The 20953-nt window shown below is 41.6% G+C and overlaps 1 protein-coding gene across 1 annotated transcript in view; it reads left to right on the forward strand.

The window, feature by feature from the left end:
* Positions 1-20953, forward strand: part of KIAA1549L (KIAA1549 like) — a 70229-nt gene that overhangs the window by 22460 nt on the left and 26816 nt on the right. Inside the window, 4 exon segments of the mRNA XM_018567710.1 lie at positions 255-418; positions 6135-6310; positions 8444-8568; positions 10348-10374. Of these exon segments, the coding sequence (XP_018423212.1) occupies positions 255-418; positions 6135-6310; positions 8444-8568; positions 10348-10374 (492 nt within the window).

Consider the following 20953-nt stretch of genomic DNA (forward strand, 5'->3'; position numbering starts at 1 on the left):
CTTTGAGGTTATTACATGTGTAAGAAAATATGTTCAGTCACAGACAGTGCTTTTAATGTATAGCGGAACGTAAAATTTTTATAAGTAAATTGGAGTATGACATCTTCGTCTTTTGATGTGTCTGTACGTTTTGAACTTAAGAATAATTGCATTTTTAAAGAATGCATTGCGAGTCTATCTTTCATTTGAAATAAAACTATTGATGTCAAAGTATAAAAAAAGGCAATCTGTTTGTTCTTTCATTCCTTTAAAAGCTGTGGTCCAAAAGCCACCGAACAACCTATGGATAATTGCAGCCGTGCTGGCTCCTATAGCGGTTGTGACTGTCATCATCATCATCATCACTGCCGTCCTTTGCCGGAAGAACAAAAGTGACCTCAAGACTGATAATATTAGCAACATGCCTCCTAGGACGAAGGTAATCCGGTGCCAAGTTTCCTTGGCCATACATGTGAAATCATAATGCGTTTTTATAACGCTTATACTTCAAGATGACATTTGCGTCACTTTCCATTTATATAATAAGGCATCAATATGAGGTTTGTAATACAGCAGAAAGAAATCTGTTATGATCACTCTGTATTTCCTTACTGTCTGTGTGTAGGCAACGTCTGAGAGAAGTGAGAAATATTAATAATCCCAATATGGATGCAGACCAATGTCTGACTTTAAAAAGCGCAAGCTTCCAATTTGATAGCCATCTTCCCCGATACAGACAGGGAACTAAATTGGTTTCTCGCTGCATGCTTGCATAATAAACTATTACATAATCATTCCAGTCTTATTTTCATGCTGCAACTTAGTTTCCCAGCTGCAGGCTTCAGACAAGCTGTGCTCAGTCTTTCTTACTTGGGGCTGCAAATGTCAGTGTTCCACTATTCTGGGACTCCAAGGTCTGACTATGCAGTTTCCTAGAAATGAGCAAAGAGGATCATTACACATAGAATAAAATTATGGTTTTGAATTGGGGGTTGAGGAGACAGGTCAGCTGAAAATGTGCCACATGAGAGGCTTCACAAAAGTACAGGAAGGCTTTAGGCAATATATTCTGTCTCTTACTATACAGTATATACAGTATACATTAGAGATGCAGTGATACCATTTTTCCAGACAAGTATGAGTACAGATACCAATTACTGATACCTTGTTTTTCTAAAACAATACAGATTAATGATTTTAGGACAGTGATGGAGCACCAGAGCCCAGTTGCAGATGCGACCAATGCGACCCTGGTAGTTATGCTACTGAATACATGCTGAGGGACTACAAATCTCAGCAATACATTATATAGCAATGCAGAATACCACCAGCCATAGAGGACTACAAATCCCAGCAATACATTATACAGCAATGCAGATGAATACCATCAGCCATGAAGGACTACAAATCTCAGCAATACATTATATAGCAATGTGTAATAATACCACCAGCTATAGAGGACTACAAATCCCAGCAATACATTAAACAGCAATGCAGAATAATACCATCAACTATAAAGGAATACAAATCCCAGCAATACATTTTAAATCAATGCAGAATAAAGCACAGAACAGAAAAAGCAACCAATATTTCTAAAGTAGCTGTCGAGTTCAGGTGCAGTTTTGCTGCACCATATCTGTACAAAGAGCACTCTGTGCTGCTGCTCTGCTCTGCTCTGGGGTGCCAGCCTGATGTCTCCAGGCGGAGGGTCTCAGGAGGGGGAGATGTGCAGAGAGTCTTAAAAGGGGAAGATGTGCAGAGGGTCTCAAGAGGTGGAAGATGTGCAGAGGGTCTCAAGAGGTGGAAGATGTGCAGAGGGTCTCAAGAGGGAAAGATGTGTGGAGGGTCTCAGAAGGAGGGGATGTGCGAGCCGGCAGAATCACTGTACAGAGGTGCCGCATGGTTCCCCAGAAGGCTGCCGCGAGGTTCCTAGCAAGCATAGGACTTAAGGCAGATGCTTAATTTGCATGAATTAAAGTGCTAGTATCAGTTTTGGGTATTGGAGCATTTGCATGAGTACAAGTACTTGTTCACACTGGCAGGATTGTGGACAATGTATACATGTCCACAATTTGCTGTTTTCTCAGACCTTATAAGTCCTGATCTGGGTCTTGGAGCCTGAAGGCTTTGTATGGCTTTGGGTGGGAGAAAGCCCCATTCCTTGGTCAGAGTTTTACTTGTTAACCAGACCTCACTAATTAGTTAGCTGTCCACAGGCCTTTTTATATCTGAGCTGACTTATGAGTCTGCTGCTGAATGAAAAAGCTGAGTGCTGGCAGAACACTAAAAAAGTATACAGGTGAAACTCGAATAATTAGAATATCGTGCAAAGTTCATTTATTTCACTAATGCAACTTAAAAGGTGGAACTAATATATGAGATAGACTCATTACATGCAAAGCAAGATAATTCAAGCCGTGATTTCTCATAATTGTGATGATGATGGCTTACAGCTCATGAAAACCCCAAGAACCCCAAATCCACAACTCAAAAAAGTAGATTATTACATGCAATCAATAAAACAAGGATTGTACATAGAACAATATCGGACCTCTGAAAAGTACAAGCATGCATATGTACTCAGTACTTGGTTTGGGCCCCTTTTGCAGCACTTACTGCAATTACTTTTGCATGATATTCTAATTATTTGAGTTTCACCTGTATATGCTGCCTATCTAATTTTGGGGAACCCATTAGGGGGCACCCTGTTAGTCAGAAACTGACATTAGTTAGTGGCTTGGATGAGCAGATGTTTTGTTTGCTTTATGCTATGGACATTCTGTACAGAATTCCTGTAGAAATGAGTCAACTTTTGAAAAGTCTGATCAGTCGTGTTCCTTTCGAACTCTAACCAGAAATCCAAATGAACTCAATGAAAACCTGAAACAGTTTCCAAATGTGTATTAAGGGCAGAAAATAATGCAGAATTGTGCAGAATGGTTAAGGAAAGTCCTGGCAGATGAGATGGGCCAGTGATCTGCTTGCTGTCACCACATGTTGAGTCATGGTGATGTTTGATGCTCCTCAGTAGTATGTAGGCCAAGCAGGTGATTTCTCTATGCATTAGTCAGAGAGATTGCATAAAGTAGCTCAAAATTTGTTAGGCCTAGGACAATTAACCATATGTGGCAAGAACTCTAGACAAGAAGCAGTTGCTGGCCAGTGATTGGCTTGAAGTAGCGTTAACTGTTAGGGATCTCCAGTCCTTCTGTCTGTGGAGTGTGTTAGAGCATAACCATATGTGGTTTTGGCATTTGCCTTTAAAGTAAACCTGGGTTGCTATCATTTTTAGGGATCTCCAGTCCTTCTGTCGGTGGTGTGTGTTAGAGCATAACCATATGTGTTTTTGGCATTTGCCTTTAAAGTAAACCTGGATTGCTATCATTTTTAATCTTCTTCAGAAAATGTTAGCTGCCTGGATACTTTTGAGTTACATGTATTCAGATTGGGACAGTTACAAAAGATCCAGATGCCATTCTCCACATTCATGTTTCTGGTGAGATACTCAAAGTACTAAATCAAGTGGGCTAGCAGGAAAGCCAAACAAATTTCCAGAGAGAGAGAGAAGTCTGCAATGGCAGCCTGCACATTTCTCTCATGACAGGTTTACTTTAACTAAATGCCCCTCCATTTGGGAATTTTAGGGCATTTTACAGCCGTTGCTGAACAAAAGCTCCAACTCTTGGAAAGTACTGTGTACTAGATGATATAGTTTGTGGGGAGGCTATGTGTTCCGTAATGTTGTTTTTGTTACTCGACTCCACACATTTAATGTACTGGCCTTCTGCGTCAGGCATTAACAGTGTTTGTGATATTGATTTCAAGATAATATTACGACATCCTGCAATTCATATTCATAATGTTTTCATGGATCTTTAATTTGGCAAAGTGAAATGGTTCTTTCTCTTGAAATAAATTTTCCACTGTGCCTTGTTTACAGATCTGCAAAGATGTATTAATGGATTGAGTGCTGACAGGCTGTTAAAGCTGGCATGTTGCCTGTTACTACTGCTTTGTTTCCTGCTGCAGCCTTCCGAAAGCTCATACACACTAGATTTAAAAGGTTTGTCCACTCAAATCTGATACTCTGAAGGGATAAACTGGCTGGGAGCTTCTTTTATTTCTCAGGGTATCTGTGTGCTGAGTTCCTGGGTCTGCAATCCTGCTGTGGCCATTATGAGGGGGTCTCATGCTCCCTGATAAAATGTCCTTTGAATTTCTTACTATGGAGAATATAACATTCCAAAGTAGGTGGGAGCCAGGGACGTGCGGTCAGGGGAGGCAGGTGATGCAGAGCCTCACCTAGTGTTATGTAGGAAAAAGCTGTCAGCTTCAAGTCTGAAGCTGACATCTTTTTCTCCATTCAGAGCGGCTTGTAACAGGTCTCCCCGCTGTGTAACCTATCATGGGCGGAGTGCTGCCTGTTAATTACAGGTGGCGCTTCATCTGGCTTCCCCACTGCTTGTGTAACCTAACATAGTGAAGCCAAAGCTGCAACAGCCTCTACTCTGTGTTAAAAGCTTGAGCTCTTTGGATGGTTTGGACCAATGGCAAAGCTACATTGGTCCAAGCTGTCCAATCAAAAAAAAAAAACAAACAAACAGGGGACATCGATCTCGATGCCTAACCAGTGATGAGCAAGTGAGGGACAGGGAGGCTCCTCCGTGTCTCCTCCCTTCTCTCTCCTCCCTCCTCCACACAGCTCGGTGACCGGGCTTGGGGCGGGGCAAGCCGGGGGCAGGACGGAGGCAGGCTGTGGGTGGGAATGCAGGGGGAAATGCCTCACCTAGTGTGGACTCCACTGCACGTCACAGGTGGGAGCTCCCAATACTCCCATGTGCACAAGAACACAGTCAGGAATTATGGGAAGGACATGCCGTTGTTGGAGCATCCAAGACATATAAAAAGCGAGGAGCTGACTTAGCCCACTATGCTTCATCTATTCCTAAAGTATGACTTTTTGATGAAACAACCTTTTAGTATCTGTGTGAATATTATGGGCTTTACTTGCAAGCTGTGTCACCACTACAGGTTGCTCTTCGGTGTAAAGCCTGTGGGGGTCTCACGGCATATTGTCTTAAAGAAGAACTGCTTTTTTTTTGCCCATATCAACCAGATTCTCCAACTGCTGCTTCTCAAATACAAAGTTATATCAACAAACTATGTCACTATAGCACAATGTCTAAATACGACCCTGCCAACGACTATTTTCACAGTAAAATGTTATACCCAAAAAAAATAAAATGTATGTTGGGGCAAAAAAAAATAAAAAATATGCAGTACATGTCTGCCGTACATGCAAATTTTTCCATGTTTTATCCCTTTAAGGACACTGCTAGTACAGACAAATACCGTTGATCTATTGGTAATGCCTCCAGCTCCTAATTTCCTATTGTGGTCTGAGACACTGCATTTATTTTTAGATTCAGTGGTATCAGCCCTGTCCACTGTCTTTTCCTAAATGATTGACCCACTCTCACTGTCTTCTTAACACAGCATAGAGGCTGATTGACTTGTAGTCCAAGATAAGAACAGGAAAGGCTAAATAACATCTTTGAGATAATACTCGTAGAGTGCACAGGATGCAGAACAGCTCTGAATTTCTTACAAGAGCAATATCACTTATAAAATAGATATAATAAAATGCTTTCAATTATATATTTAACTGACCAAAAGTAAACAAATATATATATATATTATACATATATCTGCAGGAAGAAGAAAGGCCTGGATGACCTCTGTCATTGGGTTATTACTTATTGGACTTAGACCAATAAATCAGATAAACTGCTGTCAATACATTAAATATTTGGTGTACAGGATTCTGCATATTTGGATGTGCCTGATAATAGTTCAGCTTGAAGGATTTGAAATGAATGATGCAACTAGTGCCCCAAAAAGTTGCACAATCTGCACCAAATGATCAATGATACAGAAAATAAGTTTGCCATTATTTGGCGCAATAGAGGTGGATGAGAATGATGGCTCAAGGCACTTACACATTCTAATAGGCACCAAATAAACTATGTTCACTGCGACTTAATAGTGTATTTAATATGCGATGCATCAAAATAAGCTTGTGAGACAATTCGCATTCCTCGACCGCCAATCTTAGTTTATCTGACCCTGTATATGCTTTGTATCTGCTCACACAGCCCGTCCAAGGCTTTGATTATGCAAAACAGCACCTGGGCCAGCAAGGAGGCGATGAGGATGTTCTTCCTGCAACTCACGAGACTGTGGTGCAATCTTTGAACTTGTCGCAGGAAAGGGAGAGCACTAAGGATGGGAGTACAGAAAAAATGATCAAATCTTCAGACACCAGAAAAAGGTGAGTTCTCCAACCACAAATCTAGATTTCTAAATTTCAAATGAGAATATTTGCATTGTTGAAGTGGATATCTAGAAAACACTGTTCTTAAATATTTGGATAGAGAAGCCTTAGAACCAGTGTCAACCCTAGCCTTTTTGCCTCCTGAGGTGGGGGGTGGGGGTAGTGGTGGTTGAGTGATACTGCCCTCCCTGCTTGGCTCAGCATCCTGCCCAGCTCCTGGCAACCAGTCACTGGGCGGGACGCCAGCCAGGTTGCTAAGAGCTGAGCAGAGAGATGTGTATGGCGCTTACACATCTCTTATCAACCTGGGACGGTCTGGCTGGACAAAGGGTGGTAGGCACGCTGCAAACATTGTGCAGCAGGGTGGCCATTCCACTCTGCCACTTGAGGCAAAAGTCTCAGGCAGCCTCATTAAAGGGAAGGACCTAGTTAGAACCTCTTTTACTGCTGCATGCGTCCTAGTCAGGAGATTTTCCTTCACTTCCTCTCACATGGACACAATAGGAAGAGAGAGGAGCTCTCTCCAAAGTGAGACAGAGTTTCCCCTTAAACTTACCATATACTTTACAGTCTAAATGTACAATCTCCTTTAGATCTACTAACAACTACGTAGGACAAGGACCTGCCTTATTGGATACAAACTGATTGGATAGTTTTTAGGTAGGTCCTCACATTGCATAGTTTTGATACATCTAAAATCTACAAAGACTGTGCAGTCAGATTATAACGTATATGGTGACCCTAAGACAGTTGCCAATTAAATCTGTCTCTACATTGGAAGATTTCCTCTCGATTCATGTTCTGATGACAACTGCAATCATTTGGATTTCTCGTTGCTTTCTGTCTGGTTACAGTGGTCACCAGGGCAAATAGAGCGGATGACTCTCCCCAGCAGGGGTGCAGACAGCAATAAAGGCCTTTCAGAGGTTCTAACTCCTCACCACTCTATCCAAGACTAATACAAAAATGGCCTGGCTGCCATGCTAAGCCTCTGACTAATAGTACAAGTGGTTGGGAAGGTGCAGGTATTTCTTTCATAACAGGTTCCCTTAAGGAATCTTGTCATGAAAGAATGCCATTGCTGAGCTCTCCCTTTCACAATGCTTTAGTCATTGTCCAGAAAGAAGTATGCAGATAAAGGTGTGACTTTTCTTATTTGCATGCTAGTCTCGGGCCAGTGAGTAAGAACGTATTGGAGCCAGAGGGTCAGCATAACAGCCAACCAAAGAGACATCTTATGACAGGTTTCAGGATGTACATAGTTTGCATTTCATTGTCTAATACTAATGGAGGGTTACTTTTTTGTTGTGATATATATAAAGAAATACTAGTATACTAGTATCGGTGCCGAGTATTTGGGTGAGTACTCGTACTCGCCCAAATGCTTCGATGCCTATCCCGATACTTCCGGTATCAGGAAGCCGGGCAGTAAGTCATTACACGCTGCCAGGCTTCCTGATTGGCCGGGAAGCTGGCTCCATGCTCCCTCGTCACAAGTGACGAGGGAGCATGGAGCTGGCTTCCTGGCCAATCAAGTAGCTGGGCAGTGTGCAATGACTCGCTGCCCGGATTTCTGATTGGCCGGGAAGCTGGCTTCATGCTCTCTCGTCACCTCATGACGAGAGAGCATTGAGCCGGCTTCCCGTCCAATCAGCAAGCCGGGCGCTGCATCATTACACGGCACCCGTCTTCCTGATTGGCCAGAAAGCCGGCTCCATGCTCTCTCCTCACCTAGTGACGAGAACCATGGGGACGACTTTCCTGCTAATCGGGAAGCTGGGTGGCGAGTCATTACACGCCGCCTGGCTTCCTTAATGGGACTTCCGATATCGGTGCATCCCTAATTCGTTATAAATATCCATTCGAAACAAAACTAAGTTACATGTCTAATATACATCCATCTATCTATCTACCTCATCCCATACTGTTGTCTCGTAGCATTCTGATACATGTATAGAGATAAATACAATGATGTTGTGTACATGTATCTCTGAGTATGCATGTAGTGTTGATGAGTGAACGGATACAATAGATATCCCCCCACTTCCTCCACAAGCTCGTGACATTTTCATTACGTGAGTTCCAGAAATGATGCCTAACACTTGTCTGTGTTGCTATGGTAACTTGCAGCCGGTCGCCTGAAAATGGTTCCATCATCAGCAACGAATCAGAGGAGGCCAGTTCAGACCAGAGCACTCCGCAGAAACTCATGGCTCAGCACAGGATGACAAAGGATGAGGCACGCAAGTGGAACGGTGAGAAGGGATCCCTGCTATGTGCCCTGCAGACAGCGCTGTACATCATCTGCTGCCAGTTCCACAGAACACGCCACACCACCGCCTCATACCGCTATAATGCATATATATATATATTAAACTCACCCCTTTAATATCACGCAGAAACATATTTAGAAAGTCAGTAAGGGAAATGCTAAGGATAATAAAAATTTTGTTTTACTTGCACATGATTGGATGATGGGAGTCAGCAGAGCTTCACCTCATTCACTAAGCTAATGGAAAATTCCCTTGCAAAGAAAACAACCTGTTTATCTTTAGGAAATCAACCCGAAGAGTAACTTAACCTATTGGGTAAAACATTTAAAGAAGAAACATTTTCTTAACCCTTGCAGTGGAGTTACTCTTGCACTGCAAGGGTTAATTGCTCGTTTTAGTCTAGGAAGGAAAATAACAGTTATACTCACCCGGTCCTCCAAGTTGGCCTTCCTCTGCTGCAGTGATGGTATGTCCCTTGGCTTCCTCACGTCCTATACACTGTGTATAGAACGTGATGACTCAGGGACCTTAAACTGCTGCACTGGAGGGGGAGAGATGCTGGAAGGACTGGTTTAAGAGCAATCCGGCTTGGATGATCGAGTGAGTATAACTTTTTTATTTTTTCCCCTAGACCAAAATGAGCAGTTAAATCTTGCAGTGCGGAGGTAGCCCCACCGCAAGGGTTAATAGAAATTTTGCCCAGAAATCTCCTATATTTAACGTTTTTTTCCCCCCAAAACATTTTAGTTATAGGTGTAACATAGTGGGCTTTGTCCTGGTTTTGTATGTGTCTTGGATACTCCAACAGTGAGCTCTTCCTACCATACTTCCTGACCCTTCCTGATCACCTGGGAGTTTTGGGTGTTCCCACCTGCTTTTCTGTGTCACAGCTCCTCACCTTGAATGAAAAATGTAGGGAAAGTAGGAACCCCTCATAATAGCCACATCAGGTGTGCAGACCACATGCACAAAGATCTCACCAATAGAGTCCATTGGACATATTAGAAACTGTTGGGTGATTTACTCTCCTGGATCTAACAGAAGCTGAAATATCAATTTTGGCTGAACTGATTTCTTTTTTTTAAACATACAAAATGATCACCAAATATACCTATTTCCATTTTACAAAGTGCTACCGACACTGCAGTGCTGTGCAGTTTAGCAACACATTTTTACGCTTTGAGGCACATTGCATTAGGTAGCCCACTTTGAATGGACCGTGAGCACAGCTCAATGATTTATTTTAAAGTTAAAGAAAAAAACTTGCAGTACCCTATTTGCAACTTCCCTAAGGCTACCCCTGCACTGCAAGGGTTAATGGTTCGTTAATGTCAGGGGGAGCTATGTGAAGGTCTTTGACTTACCTGATCCCCATTCCCACGGGCTACAAGACCGACAACATCATCATGTGCAATGCAGGGCCCATAGCCTTGCATTATACGTGAGAATGCCAGAGGGACAGTCCATGAGCCGGAGCTGAGAGAGAGAGGTGAGCTTTGACCACCAGGGAACGGGGGATCAGGTCAGTAAAAGTCCTCTTCACCATACCTCTAGCCATAAATGAACAGTTAAGGGATAACCCGACGTCAATGGTATTTTTAGTTTTTTTTTACCCAGAGATAGGGTTTAACAATGAATGGAAACACGTAGCTGCTAAATAGCTGCTTAAACTACCATAACACATTTTTTAGAAACTGTTTATTTTATTGACATGAAATAGTATTGTATTATAAGGAGTTTCTTTTTTGTTTTGATATTCAGGACTTAAAAAACATAAACAGAGAATTGGTAAGAATTTCAGTGTATCAATCTGCTGTAACTAACCTATAAAGGCTGGGCGCTTTTGGGTGTCTTTTAATCCCTCTCTCCTCTGATGTCTCTTCCGACTGGTGATAAAGGTTGTTTGGATGCTAAGAAATGGATAACATATTCTGTATATTTGTTTCTGTACAACTAACCATCACACCTATATGAGCTTGTTGGACACCTCATGGCAGGTCAGGTACTGATGTTGGATGAGAAGAACTGGTTCATAATTGAGATTGCAAAGATGTTCAGTAGGGTGAGGTCAGGGCTCTGTGAAGGCCACTGGAGTTTCTCCACACCAAACACAGGGGCACAGTCATGCTGGAACAGAAATGAGCCTTCCCCAAACTGTTACAGCCAATAAGGAAGAGCACAACTGTCTAAAATGTCTTTGTATGCTGTAGCAGTTATAGTGTCCTCCACTAGAAACACCTGAGCTCTGTAATCTGGAGGGGCGGCACTAGGGAAGCTAGACATTATGTAACCCGGGGGAAAAGGCTCAAAGTTCTTCCCCCACCCCCCAGGGAGAAGTTCTCCATCCACACACCCAGTGGCGCCCCTCACCCGGGGGACATGCCCCCCTCCTCCAGCCCCCCCGACCCCCAGCTTCGACCCTATGGAGGGGTGTCCACATACTTTTGGCCATATAGATAGGCATGATGGACACGGGTCCACAAATGTTTGGCTATATAGTACATAAAAAGTTATTTTGCAAAGCAGAAATGTGATAGGTACAAGGCAACTAAAGTATATAGATATAAGAACAGACCCAGGAAACATTTAAAAAAAAATTTATATACATATTAAAGTAGAACTTCATCCAAATCTTTTTTTTTGCTATCTGTCTCATCAGGGATATTATCCTAACTTCCTGTCCTACCTACAGTAAAGGAAAATCTCTCAAAAAGGGACACAGACAACTTTAAAAGCCTGACAACAATTCTAGGACTTTTCCCTTACTTTAATGGTTCATAGATATTTGGGTTCCCATTGGAGAGATTCCCTTTGGTTCCTTTTTTCGATGGCCACACAGGAAGTGAGTGAAAATCTCTCCAACTGGAATACAGATAGCTATAAAAGCCTTAAATAAATATTAACTCCCATTCTTTCCATTCCATTTCCATTCCATTCTTTCCAAAGCTAAAAAAAAAGGACAATTTACAATTCAGTGATAGGATGTGCATCTACATAATAAAAATTAGGGGGTTATTCACAAAGCTGGCGAAGGCAGCCGGGTGAATAACCGAGCCGAAGTGAAGTGAGCCGAACAACGTTCGGTTATTCACTATGGCTCAGTACGGCTGATTTCAGCCGTACATCGGCGGAAATCAGCCGTACATCGGCTGCACTTCGGTCAGCCAAACGAGCCCAAGTGCAGAAGGACTTCAACTCAGCCGGTCCAACATCTGGATCGGCTGAGCCGAAGCTCCGGCAGCTCTCTTAGGGGCCGAATGGCAGTGAATGAATAGCCGAATGCTAATAGCCGAATGCCAGCGAGCGGGATTGGAGGGAATGGTCTGATTAATAGACTTCCATTAAATATGCATTATTTAACTACCAAAAGCGCTATACTTTTAATCCAACCTCTAAATTATTACATTTGTTATTACATTTGTTCAAAAAAGAAATGTAGTTGGGGAAAGAACACTAGTGGGCTAAACCAATCATTTTTGTTGCATGGGGGGGGTGAATCCTTTGCCTACATACTTTGCGTTAAGGTGTCCCTCTTTCTCATCTAAGGAAGTCGGGGGGTATGTTTTTGTTTGATTAGTATTAGAATATAATTGTATGGGTTTTTGATATGGGGGAGGGGGGGGGGGATAGGGGTTAAAGGGATATAACTGTTACCAATTAATGGTGCATTAGCAGTAAGTAAAACTTAGGGCAGTTGCAGAATCCAACCTAGATTTCAATGCTGAGAGCCTTATGCTAAAAATACCATCTACCCTTTACTAAAGCATGCATGCCTTATTCCTATGTCTCTGCATTCAGATCAATGAGATATTAATGAAATCCAGGACTTGGTGTAGGCCATAACAATTAATCACATTGGTATAGACATTATTATAGCTAGAAAAGGAAAGCAATCATCTGATTTTGCCTGTGTTTTGTGCTTCACATACATCCCATAGGCTGGAATGTACTGCTTCAGTTTTTTCTCCTTTCATTGACCTGTCAGAAGACGTTAGGATGGATTGTTGGAATAAACATCAACTACAAGTCTATGCATCAAGTGTTTTATATATCCTGACCTACATTGGATGCATTTATTACAAGGTCCTGACCATAGGCCCTTATAACATACTATATTGTCTGTGAGCCTCGTCTCTCAGACTGGGTGCAACTGTATATGCCAGCATTTATTATGATTAAATATCTGGTGCAATAACTGTGATATTCCAATTTAAAAAACATAACACCATGCAAACAAAGAAAGCAATCCATTAGCTTACTAACTAAAATAAAGTTGACCACCCAATACCATCCAACTCTACCATCCAACTGTGGCCTTACCTTATATGAATTGAATGGGATTTATGTGTACTCTAGTGCTGCACAAATGTTGCCTACTTATTGTAGACTCACAGACAATTTCTAAAACTGGATTGTCAGTGTTCTTCACATTCATACTTGGTATTATCAATCAAAACTTAAAGTGACATTAAACCCTCAGATATTTAACATAAACCAATACTGTAATGTGTGCCTTACTGTAATCCATGGTTGTTTCCCTTCTCTTTGCTGCTCTTCCTTTTAAATCATTATAGATTCAAGCTGTTAGGATCCAGAGCGCCTCAAGGTGGCGCTGGAGCTAAGCCCTGCAGTTTCCGTACTCACCTGCGGGGGTCTCCAGGCAGCCAGGAACTGCTAGGTACCAGACTTCCATTGGGTGGTGCTGGAAACTGCAACTCCAGTGCTCACCTGCAGGTGTCTCCCAGCTGCCACCAATCATCCACCACCTGGTGCTCCCTGGGAGGTTACTTAAGCCCTCCCTGCAGTAAGGTCTGTGGCTCAGTATTGTTTCCTGTTTCCTGTTAAGCCTAAGTCCCATGTCCTGTAACCTGCTGCTGTTCCCGAGTCCTGTATCCTGTGTATGTTCCAGGGGCTGACTGGCAACTTTTAGCCCAGGGGGCAAGTACAAATCCCTGCTTGTTGTCCAGAACCGTGACCTTTTATGTTCCTGAGTCCTGTTAGCTCCTTGTACCCTGACCTTTCGTCCCTTAGTTCCCCTGGTTTTTTGCTTTGCTCCCTGGGTGTGCTTGCCTGTTTCTTCTTGCATGTGGTGTTGTTTAGATGTAGTTGGTTGCTAAGACTTGTTTCTGTTTGTATTATTCTGGTTGGCATATTAAAACGGTATATCATACATTCTGCCTTGTCCTGTGTGGTCACGCGTGTTTGGTCTGCCTGTGTGGGTACCTGCGCAGGTGTGGGGTCACCTGTGCTGGTATCCCTGACACAAGCTGAGTTCAGCCTCATTGCTTAATGCTGTGCTTAACTTTTATTAAACACAGCTCATAGAAGATCATGGCTTAAGGGGTATCTAATGCCAAACCTTTATTTTTTGGAATAGGAAAGGGCTGGAACCCATTTCAGGTACTTACAGTATTGCTGTATTGACCTCAATGGAACTAATGAGGATAATTGTTCTGGTGACACAACCGTCTAGAAGGGGATTTCCATTATTTTGGGTGGTCAATTCTCTCCAGTGGGACACATGACAGGGTTTTTAACCATCCTAATATCCTAATATATCCCAAACTTTAGATATACTGTACTTTAAGTTGCCGTGAACTCTGTCAGGACAACTCTGCCTGTCCCCAATTATCCTGAAGATGATTGGGTTGAAATAAGCTGACCGTATACTTTTTACGTCTTTCACTTTCTGTTACAGGTTTTCCATGAGTCCTAGCAGTTTGCTCCTCATAAGGCAGAGAAGACTATCTATTGTAGGCATGCCAAATTCAGATGAAACAGTGGGCAGATTTGAGAGGACAGGGTCTTTAAGGGGGCCACATATATCTACTGTGGGAGCATTATGCCTATTATGTCTTTATCTTCTTAATTCCAAATAAATATTTCTGGCACCTCAGAACCTAACATTAAAGTTAAATTAGGATTTTCAGAATTTAATCCCAGAGAAATGGGCAAAAAATGATTTAGCTGCAAAAATGTGTAAGGGATTGTAATTTATAAACTGGAGAACCGCTGGGGGTGAATTATTTTATCCTTAAACCACTGAGAGCTGCAGAGAAGAAGCAAAAAGGGGGTTGCCTGTGGCCCATAAAAAAACATTTTCAAATGCCTGGACTATTGCAATGGTCCTCCTTAATTATCTAGCGTCTCTCATTTATACCTGTCCCTAGGTTCAGTGAGGGCTAAGCTTCACTAAACTCTCTTGGAGTGCAGTTAAAGATAATGCATGGGTTAACTGTGATCTAACCCTAAAGATTGCACTGTCCATCTCCTAGGTGGTTGAGGTTGATGTAGTTTAAATGGAAATTGACCAAGTTTTTTTTCCTCACTTTCTGCCACAGCTTTTCCATGACCTGGAATTCTTTATCTCAGAAGGTTTAAAAGACTGTCTTGTTCAGTGGTCCTCAAGTTTTTAATTTGGATCCAAAGTGCTGGTGTGTTGAAACCCATGTGACATTTTCCTTAGCACTTGGGCATTCATTGTACTATTGTTCTGTTGTATTGGAACCTCATATTAGTGTGCTATTGTTCTTGGGTGCTTTGTGCCAGTGTATTATTGTTTTTGAAACCAGTTGCCAGTGTTATGTTCACTCACTCTGACCTCAGTCATTGCTCTGTAACTTTAGTACCTAAAATCAAAAGTGTGCTATAGTCCTTAGTTCCTGTTTGTTAGTGGTCTGTTTTGCCTCCCCCCCCTCAGTAAACATGTACTATTTTCCTTATCCCTCACACGTTTGAGTGCCATTGTTTGGATGTTAGTGCTGATTTGTCATGTAAATCTATCTGTTAGTGTACTATTGTTCTCCATATGTTATAAGACCATGTGTCATTGTACGCCATATGTCAGTGTGTCATTATTTAGGGACCCCTAAATGTTAGGGCACCTCAGTGACAGCAGCATTGTATCTTAAAGTTAATTAAGATTTTATCAGTCTGTTGGCAGACACTTCATGTGCCTTATTGGCCACAAAGCAGTTGAGATTATGAGCTATAGCTTCTATTAAACTGTCAAGATATGTATGGAAAAATTATTGCAGTAGCTGGAAATGACTTGGCCTACAATATTAGCAGTAACAAAATCATCACAGATGTCTACAATACTTAGGCCTGACAAATTCTGTAAACGAGTGCCTTGGTACCTTAATGCCTACAGCAATACAGCAAGATTTACTTTATAGAATACATTTCCTAATGTTGGGATTGATGTGCATGCTAGACCAACTACTTTATTGACATACATTGGAAAACACTATTGGAAACATATTCCGAACGTATTGCACTTTAGTAAGTCATGCACAGCTGAAAAAGTATTTACTTAAAGCTGAGATCTGGGCACAAAAACTTTTATTAAAATATTATCCTTGCTAACCAAACCAAATCAATGTTGTGTCCAACAAATGCCTTTGGGAATACAGATATAAAGTAGTGGTGACATTATCATTGTGCTGTGCTTAGCCTGTGCAAAGAACAGACCTGTGGGAGGGGCCCAGCAGGCTCCACCCTTTACAGGCTGACTACAGAAAATGTATCACATACCTGGCTGGAGACTGGTTGGATGAGGAGGCTCCCCTTGCACCTAGTGTCCCCCAAGGAAGGGAACAGAGCCTGGGAAACAACAAGTAGCACAAGTGCGGAGATGGGGCAACTCCGTGCCAGGCAGAAGTCCAGAATCAGGATCGGGTATAGCAGAGTTGAGGTCTCACCAGGCGGACAGCAGGGTACCAGAGCAGTAGGCAGAATCGAGTTCAAACAGGCCAGGAGTCACACCAGTTGGGCAGCGAAGTACAAGGGATAAGGCAGAGGCAAAGTCCAGTAACAATTCCAAGTTCAGAAGGCAGGCAGCAATCAAGAACACTCAGGTACAATCCGGGTCAAGATACAGGAGCAGAAATCAGGCAGAACAAACAGGATCACAGGGACAAGCTGAAAGACCATCCAGCAACTAAGGCCAGGCTGTGCTTGCTTTAAATAGGGTGCTCAATTCAGAGGTACTGTATCACTTCCTGTGTGCCAGATTAGCGCGTCTGTGCCCGTTTTCTTATGATACCAAAAAACAGGACCACGCACATGTGCAGCAGACCAGGTTACCTTACAAAATGACAGTAATGGGCGGAGACAAGACCAGTCACCCTGCACAAGGGGAGAGAGCAGCAGTGACTGGTTTGTATTACAGGGAGTTCCTGCCCAGAGGAAAAGTTTCACACTGGGTTACTGCACAGATCTGGAAGAAATACACAAAACACTCCAAGATACAAGTAATAATATACATGCCTCTTGTAATTATACAAAATATGCTTGCACCCGAATTCAGCTTTGAGGAACTTTAATTTATGAAGCGGTGGAGAAAAATTATCAATTGTATATAAACCAAAAGTTAGCTTTATATTTAGATAATATTTATATATTAAAGTAAATATGTGGCCACATTATAGAGATCTAAATATGTACATAATATATACATATTTGTAAGTAGTAAATAAGCTTTGAAACAAGCTTATCACTAACTCCTGTGGCTGCAAGAACTGTGGAGCAATTTGTCCTCAAATTTACATCAGAGGCACTAAAATGGCAGCTCATCCCCCTTGCTTCCTCTGGCATCAGGGACTTTGCAGTCTGTCAACCTTCTACTGTAAATAAACAGCAGTGTTATTAAGCTGTTCAGAAAATTACAGCAACCAGACATCAGAACCTCTATTGTGGTGGCTGAGGATGTATTGCTCCACAGTGCCTGCAGCTATAGAGGTCAGCAAGGGCTTGTTTTAACATGCATTTACCGCTTATTAAAAATATAATAATACTTAAAGTGTATGTTCATTTTCGCAGCCAAATTGGGATAACACCTATTTTATATTTTTTACAGGTTCTTATTCACATAGCATAAGCTATAAAAAAAATAAAATGCTTCTTGCAGTATAAATAGCTTTTACTTGGATTTGGGTTTTAAGGGTTACATTTCTTATTGCTTCTATTTCTTTTAAGTGTTAGGAGGGACTGTATGGGGTGAGGGGTCTCTTCCATTCAGTGGTGGCTTGACCATTGTATGTTAATGAAGCTTATCAGATAAACACAATCCTCAAATTTCAGTCACAAGCCTTTCCATTGGGACAGACCACTGTGTGGCTAAGAAAAATCTGGAATACGCCATTTTGCCTGATTTAACAAAACAAATAAATGGTAAAAAAAAATGTCAAAAGTTATTTTTTAGTATGCTGTGTGAATAGGAACACATAACAAATATATAGAGGGGTTTGCAAAAGTGGAAACACACTTTAAAGTGACAGTAAACTCAGGAGTTAAAGCTTAAAAATGCATTCAAGTACCTCAACTATTAAAAATGTATCTTATTTGTGTATCACTCGGCTGTAGATCCTCAAATCATCTCTGAATTGGTGCTGACACTGTCCTTCCTTCTGGAGGGGGGCTACTTTTGTCCCTATGTTCCCTGTATGTGTTGTAAAGTAGTCACTGCTCCAAGCTCACTCCTGTGATAGACTACAATCTAAATACAAATTAGTAAACTAAACATGAGATTGTAGTGTATCACGGGAGTGAGCTTGGAGGGGTGTATACTTTACAACACACACAGGGACCATGGGGAACAAAAGTAGCCATCCTCAAATGGACAGTGTCAGCACAAATTTAAGATGACTTGAGGATCTACAACTGAGTGTTGTACGAATAAGGTACATTTTTCGTAATGGTTAAGGTACTTGTATGAATTTGTAAGGTTTAGCTACTGAGTTTACTTTAAATGTCATAGCCTGGACAATATGGACATAGGAGATAAGAATACATCCTATTTACAGTCCCAAACAGCCAGGGTAGCTCTAGGTTCAATTTCACATGTTTATCAGTTTACTCTTGACTGCTGTACTGAAAAGCCCGTTGTTCACAGAGATGAGTAGCTTGAGCTTACACGGCTGAATGAGCCAGAGGAGCAACTCTTACCCCTTTTATGGCTCAGCACAGACTTTCAGTTAGAGATAGACAGTCTGAAAACAAACAGCTTTACTGTGCTCTCTGTTTAGAAAACCCTAGTGGTTTGGGAATCCGGTATCAGCTATGCTCCTTATATTAAATATACTTTCATAGAGCTTTAATGTAAAAATGAAAAACATTGTCTTGATCCAAAGCTTTCAAAGCTTTTTGACCCACTGATGTGGAATAGATACAGATCAGAAGTTCTGCCTTTCCTCTGAACCCGCTAGCTGCTGGCTTAAGTGATTCAGTGGGGGTGATTTACTAACCTAAACACACACACACACACCAGGTGTGTGTGATTTTCACACAGCAAAACGTATTTATCAACCAAAAAGTCTCTAAAAGCATATTTCCACTAATGCCATATATGGAAAAATCATGCACATGATGCATATATAATGCTGCTTCACAGTTTAGACAAAAATGGTTAGCTCATGCATTTACATTCCTGCATTCATCAACGCAAGCAACATAACATAGAGCTAATTTACACCACATTACCTTGCAATTCATTGCAGGGCTTTGCACAACACACCTGCTGGGTGTGTACACACTACAAAGGTGTTTCGATTCCTCCCATAGATCATGCTGGGAGGGAACACACTACAGAGGTGTATACACGTTCGTGGTGTGTTTAAAAGGTTAGTAAATCAACCCCAGTGACTCAGAAAGTACTGAGGCCAGAGACGGCCATAATCCTGATTGTAATAAGGGAAGGATGCATGTAAATTCACTTTACACTTCCTTTAAAACAGGCTGCTCGTAAGGTATATTTTATTACATGCCTTAACAGCTTTACAGTTTAGGTTCCAAGTGCCTAAAATGATGGCTTTAAATATCATCGGCCCGAGAGGAAGAGGCTCTAGTCTCTAAAAAGATGAAACAGAAAATGTATTTATAATCTGATACGACCTTTAGCTAAGGACCAGCTGAGCCTAAAGATGGTAAAGGCAGATCTACTGCTGTTCTTTATTGTACTCATAACTTTTTTCCCTGCCTATTAAAACTACTCACACTGGCACTTGCCTCTTCCTCAGCCATAAATGTGTTTCTTAAACTTCATGTTCGTTCTTTTAATTGTTTTCTTTTGCACTTGCAAACAATGCCATATGTAATGTTTTCAATAGCGGGCAAGCTGACGCCCAACAGCTGCCAGTTTATACTAGTATGTAGTTCTCGATTTGCTAATATAGATTTAAATTATATTATTATGAAGGCTGTGAGATAATCACAGGTAAGTGTAACTATACAGTATATCATATAGTCTGTCAATAGCATTAGCAATGCAAGGAAAGTGTATGACTGAGGCACCACACCATTGTTTATAAGTCCAGCAAATTGAAGTGATTTCAGACACATATTGTATAAAAGGCCAATGCATTTCTGGTGTTGCCTGCTTTGTCAGTGTTGCCTGCTTTGTCAGGTCCTGTGAATGTGGATAGACCACGCAGCAATGGTAGCAATAGTATTGTCAAATAGTAGGTTCCAATGGTCAATAACAGTAACATATTTTACTTGGTTATCAAATATTCCGGCCTGTTATAGGGCAGAAGTTACCAGTCTGTATAATACATATATTCCCTACTCTCCTGCCCTACTATCCTCCCTTCGGTCTGTTATGAATGCTGCTGCTAGACACATCCATCTCATCACCAGCTCCTGCCACCATCTTTTGCCAATCCCTCCACTGGCTAACACAATGTATTACATTCATAATACTTGCAATAATATACAAAGCCATCCACAACTCTACTCCCAACTATATCACCAACCTCATCTCAAAATATCACCCAAAATGTCCACTCTGATCCTCCCAGGACCTCCTGCTTTTTAGTTTCCTCGTCACCTCCCTCCATGCTTGCCTCCAGAACTTCTCTAGAGCCTTTTCCTTCCTCTAGAACTCCCTACCCCATCTGTCCTGCTATCTTCTACTCTGTTCTCCTTTATGCAATCCCTGGAAACCCTTCAGGGAAGCCTATTCCGCCTCCACTTTAAGTCTGTACTTTCACTTTGCCCATCAGCTCATCCCTCACAGTTATTACCTCTTGTATCACTTGTCCCTCTGTTTTAGATTGTATGCTCCTCAGCCTCCTCCTAGCACAGGAGTTTCAGTTTTCCTGCAGCAGCTGCAGCCGGGGAGGAGCAGAGAGCAGGCGAGTGTTTTATTTCTACATTTAGCCCTGCTTTGGGCAAGCAGGGCTAAATGTATAGCAGTATACATACAATATAGCTGTAAAAACAAAACAATAATAAAATGAAAATGATAAAAAAGCAAAAGATAATAAGATAAATAAAAATGGAAAAAAGTTAAAAAAAAGTAAAAAATAATTATAACAATAATAATAATGAATGATCATTTTACAGTTGGGGGTTAAGAACCACTGCT

Source organism: Nanorana parkeri, unplaced genomic scaffold, assembly GCF_000935625.1.
Source record: "Nanorana parkeri isolate BGI_ZX_2015 unplaced genomic scaffold, ASM93562v1 scaffold30, whole genome shotgun sequence".
NCBI classification, from domain to species: Eukaryota; Metazoa; Chordata; class Amphibia; order Anura; family Dicroglossidae; genus Nanorana; species Nanorana parkeri.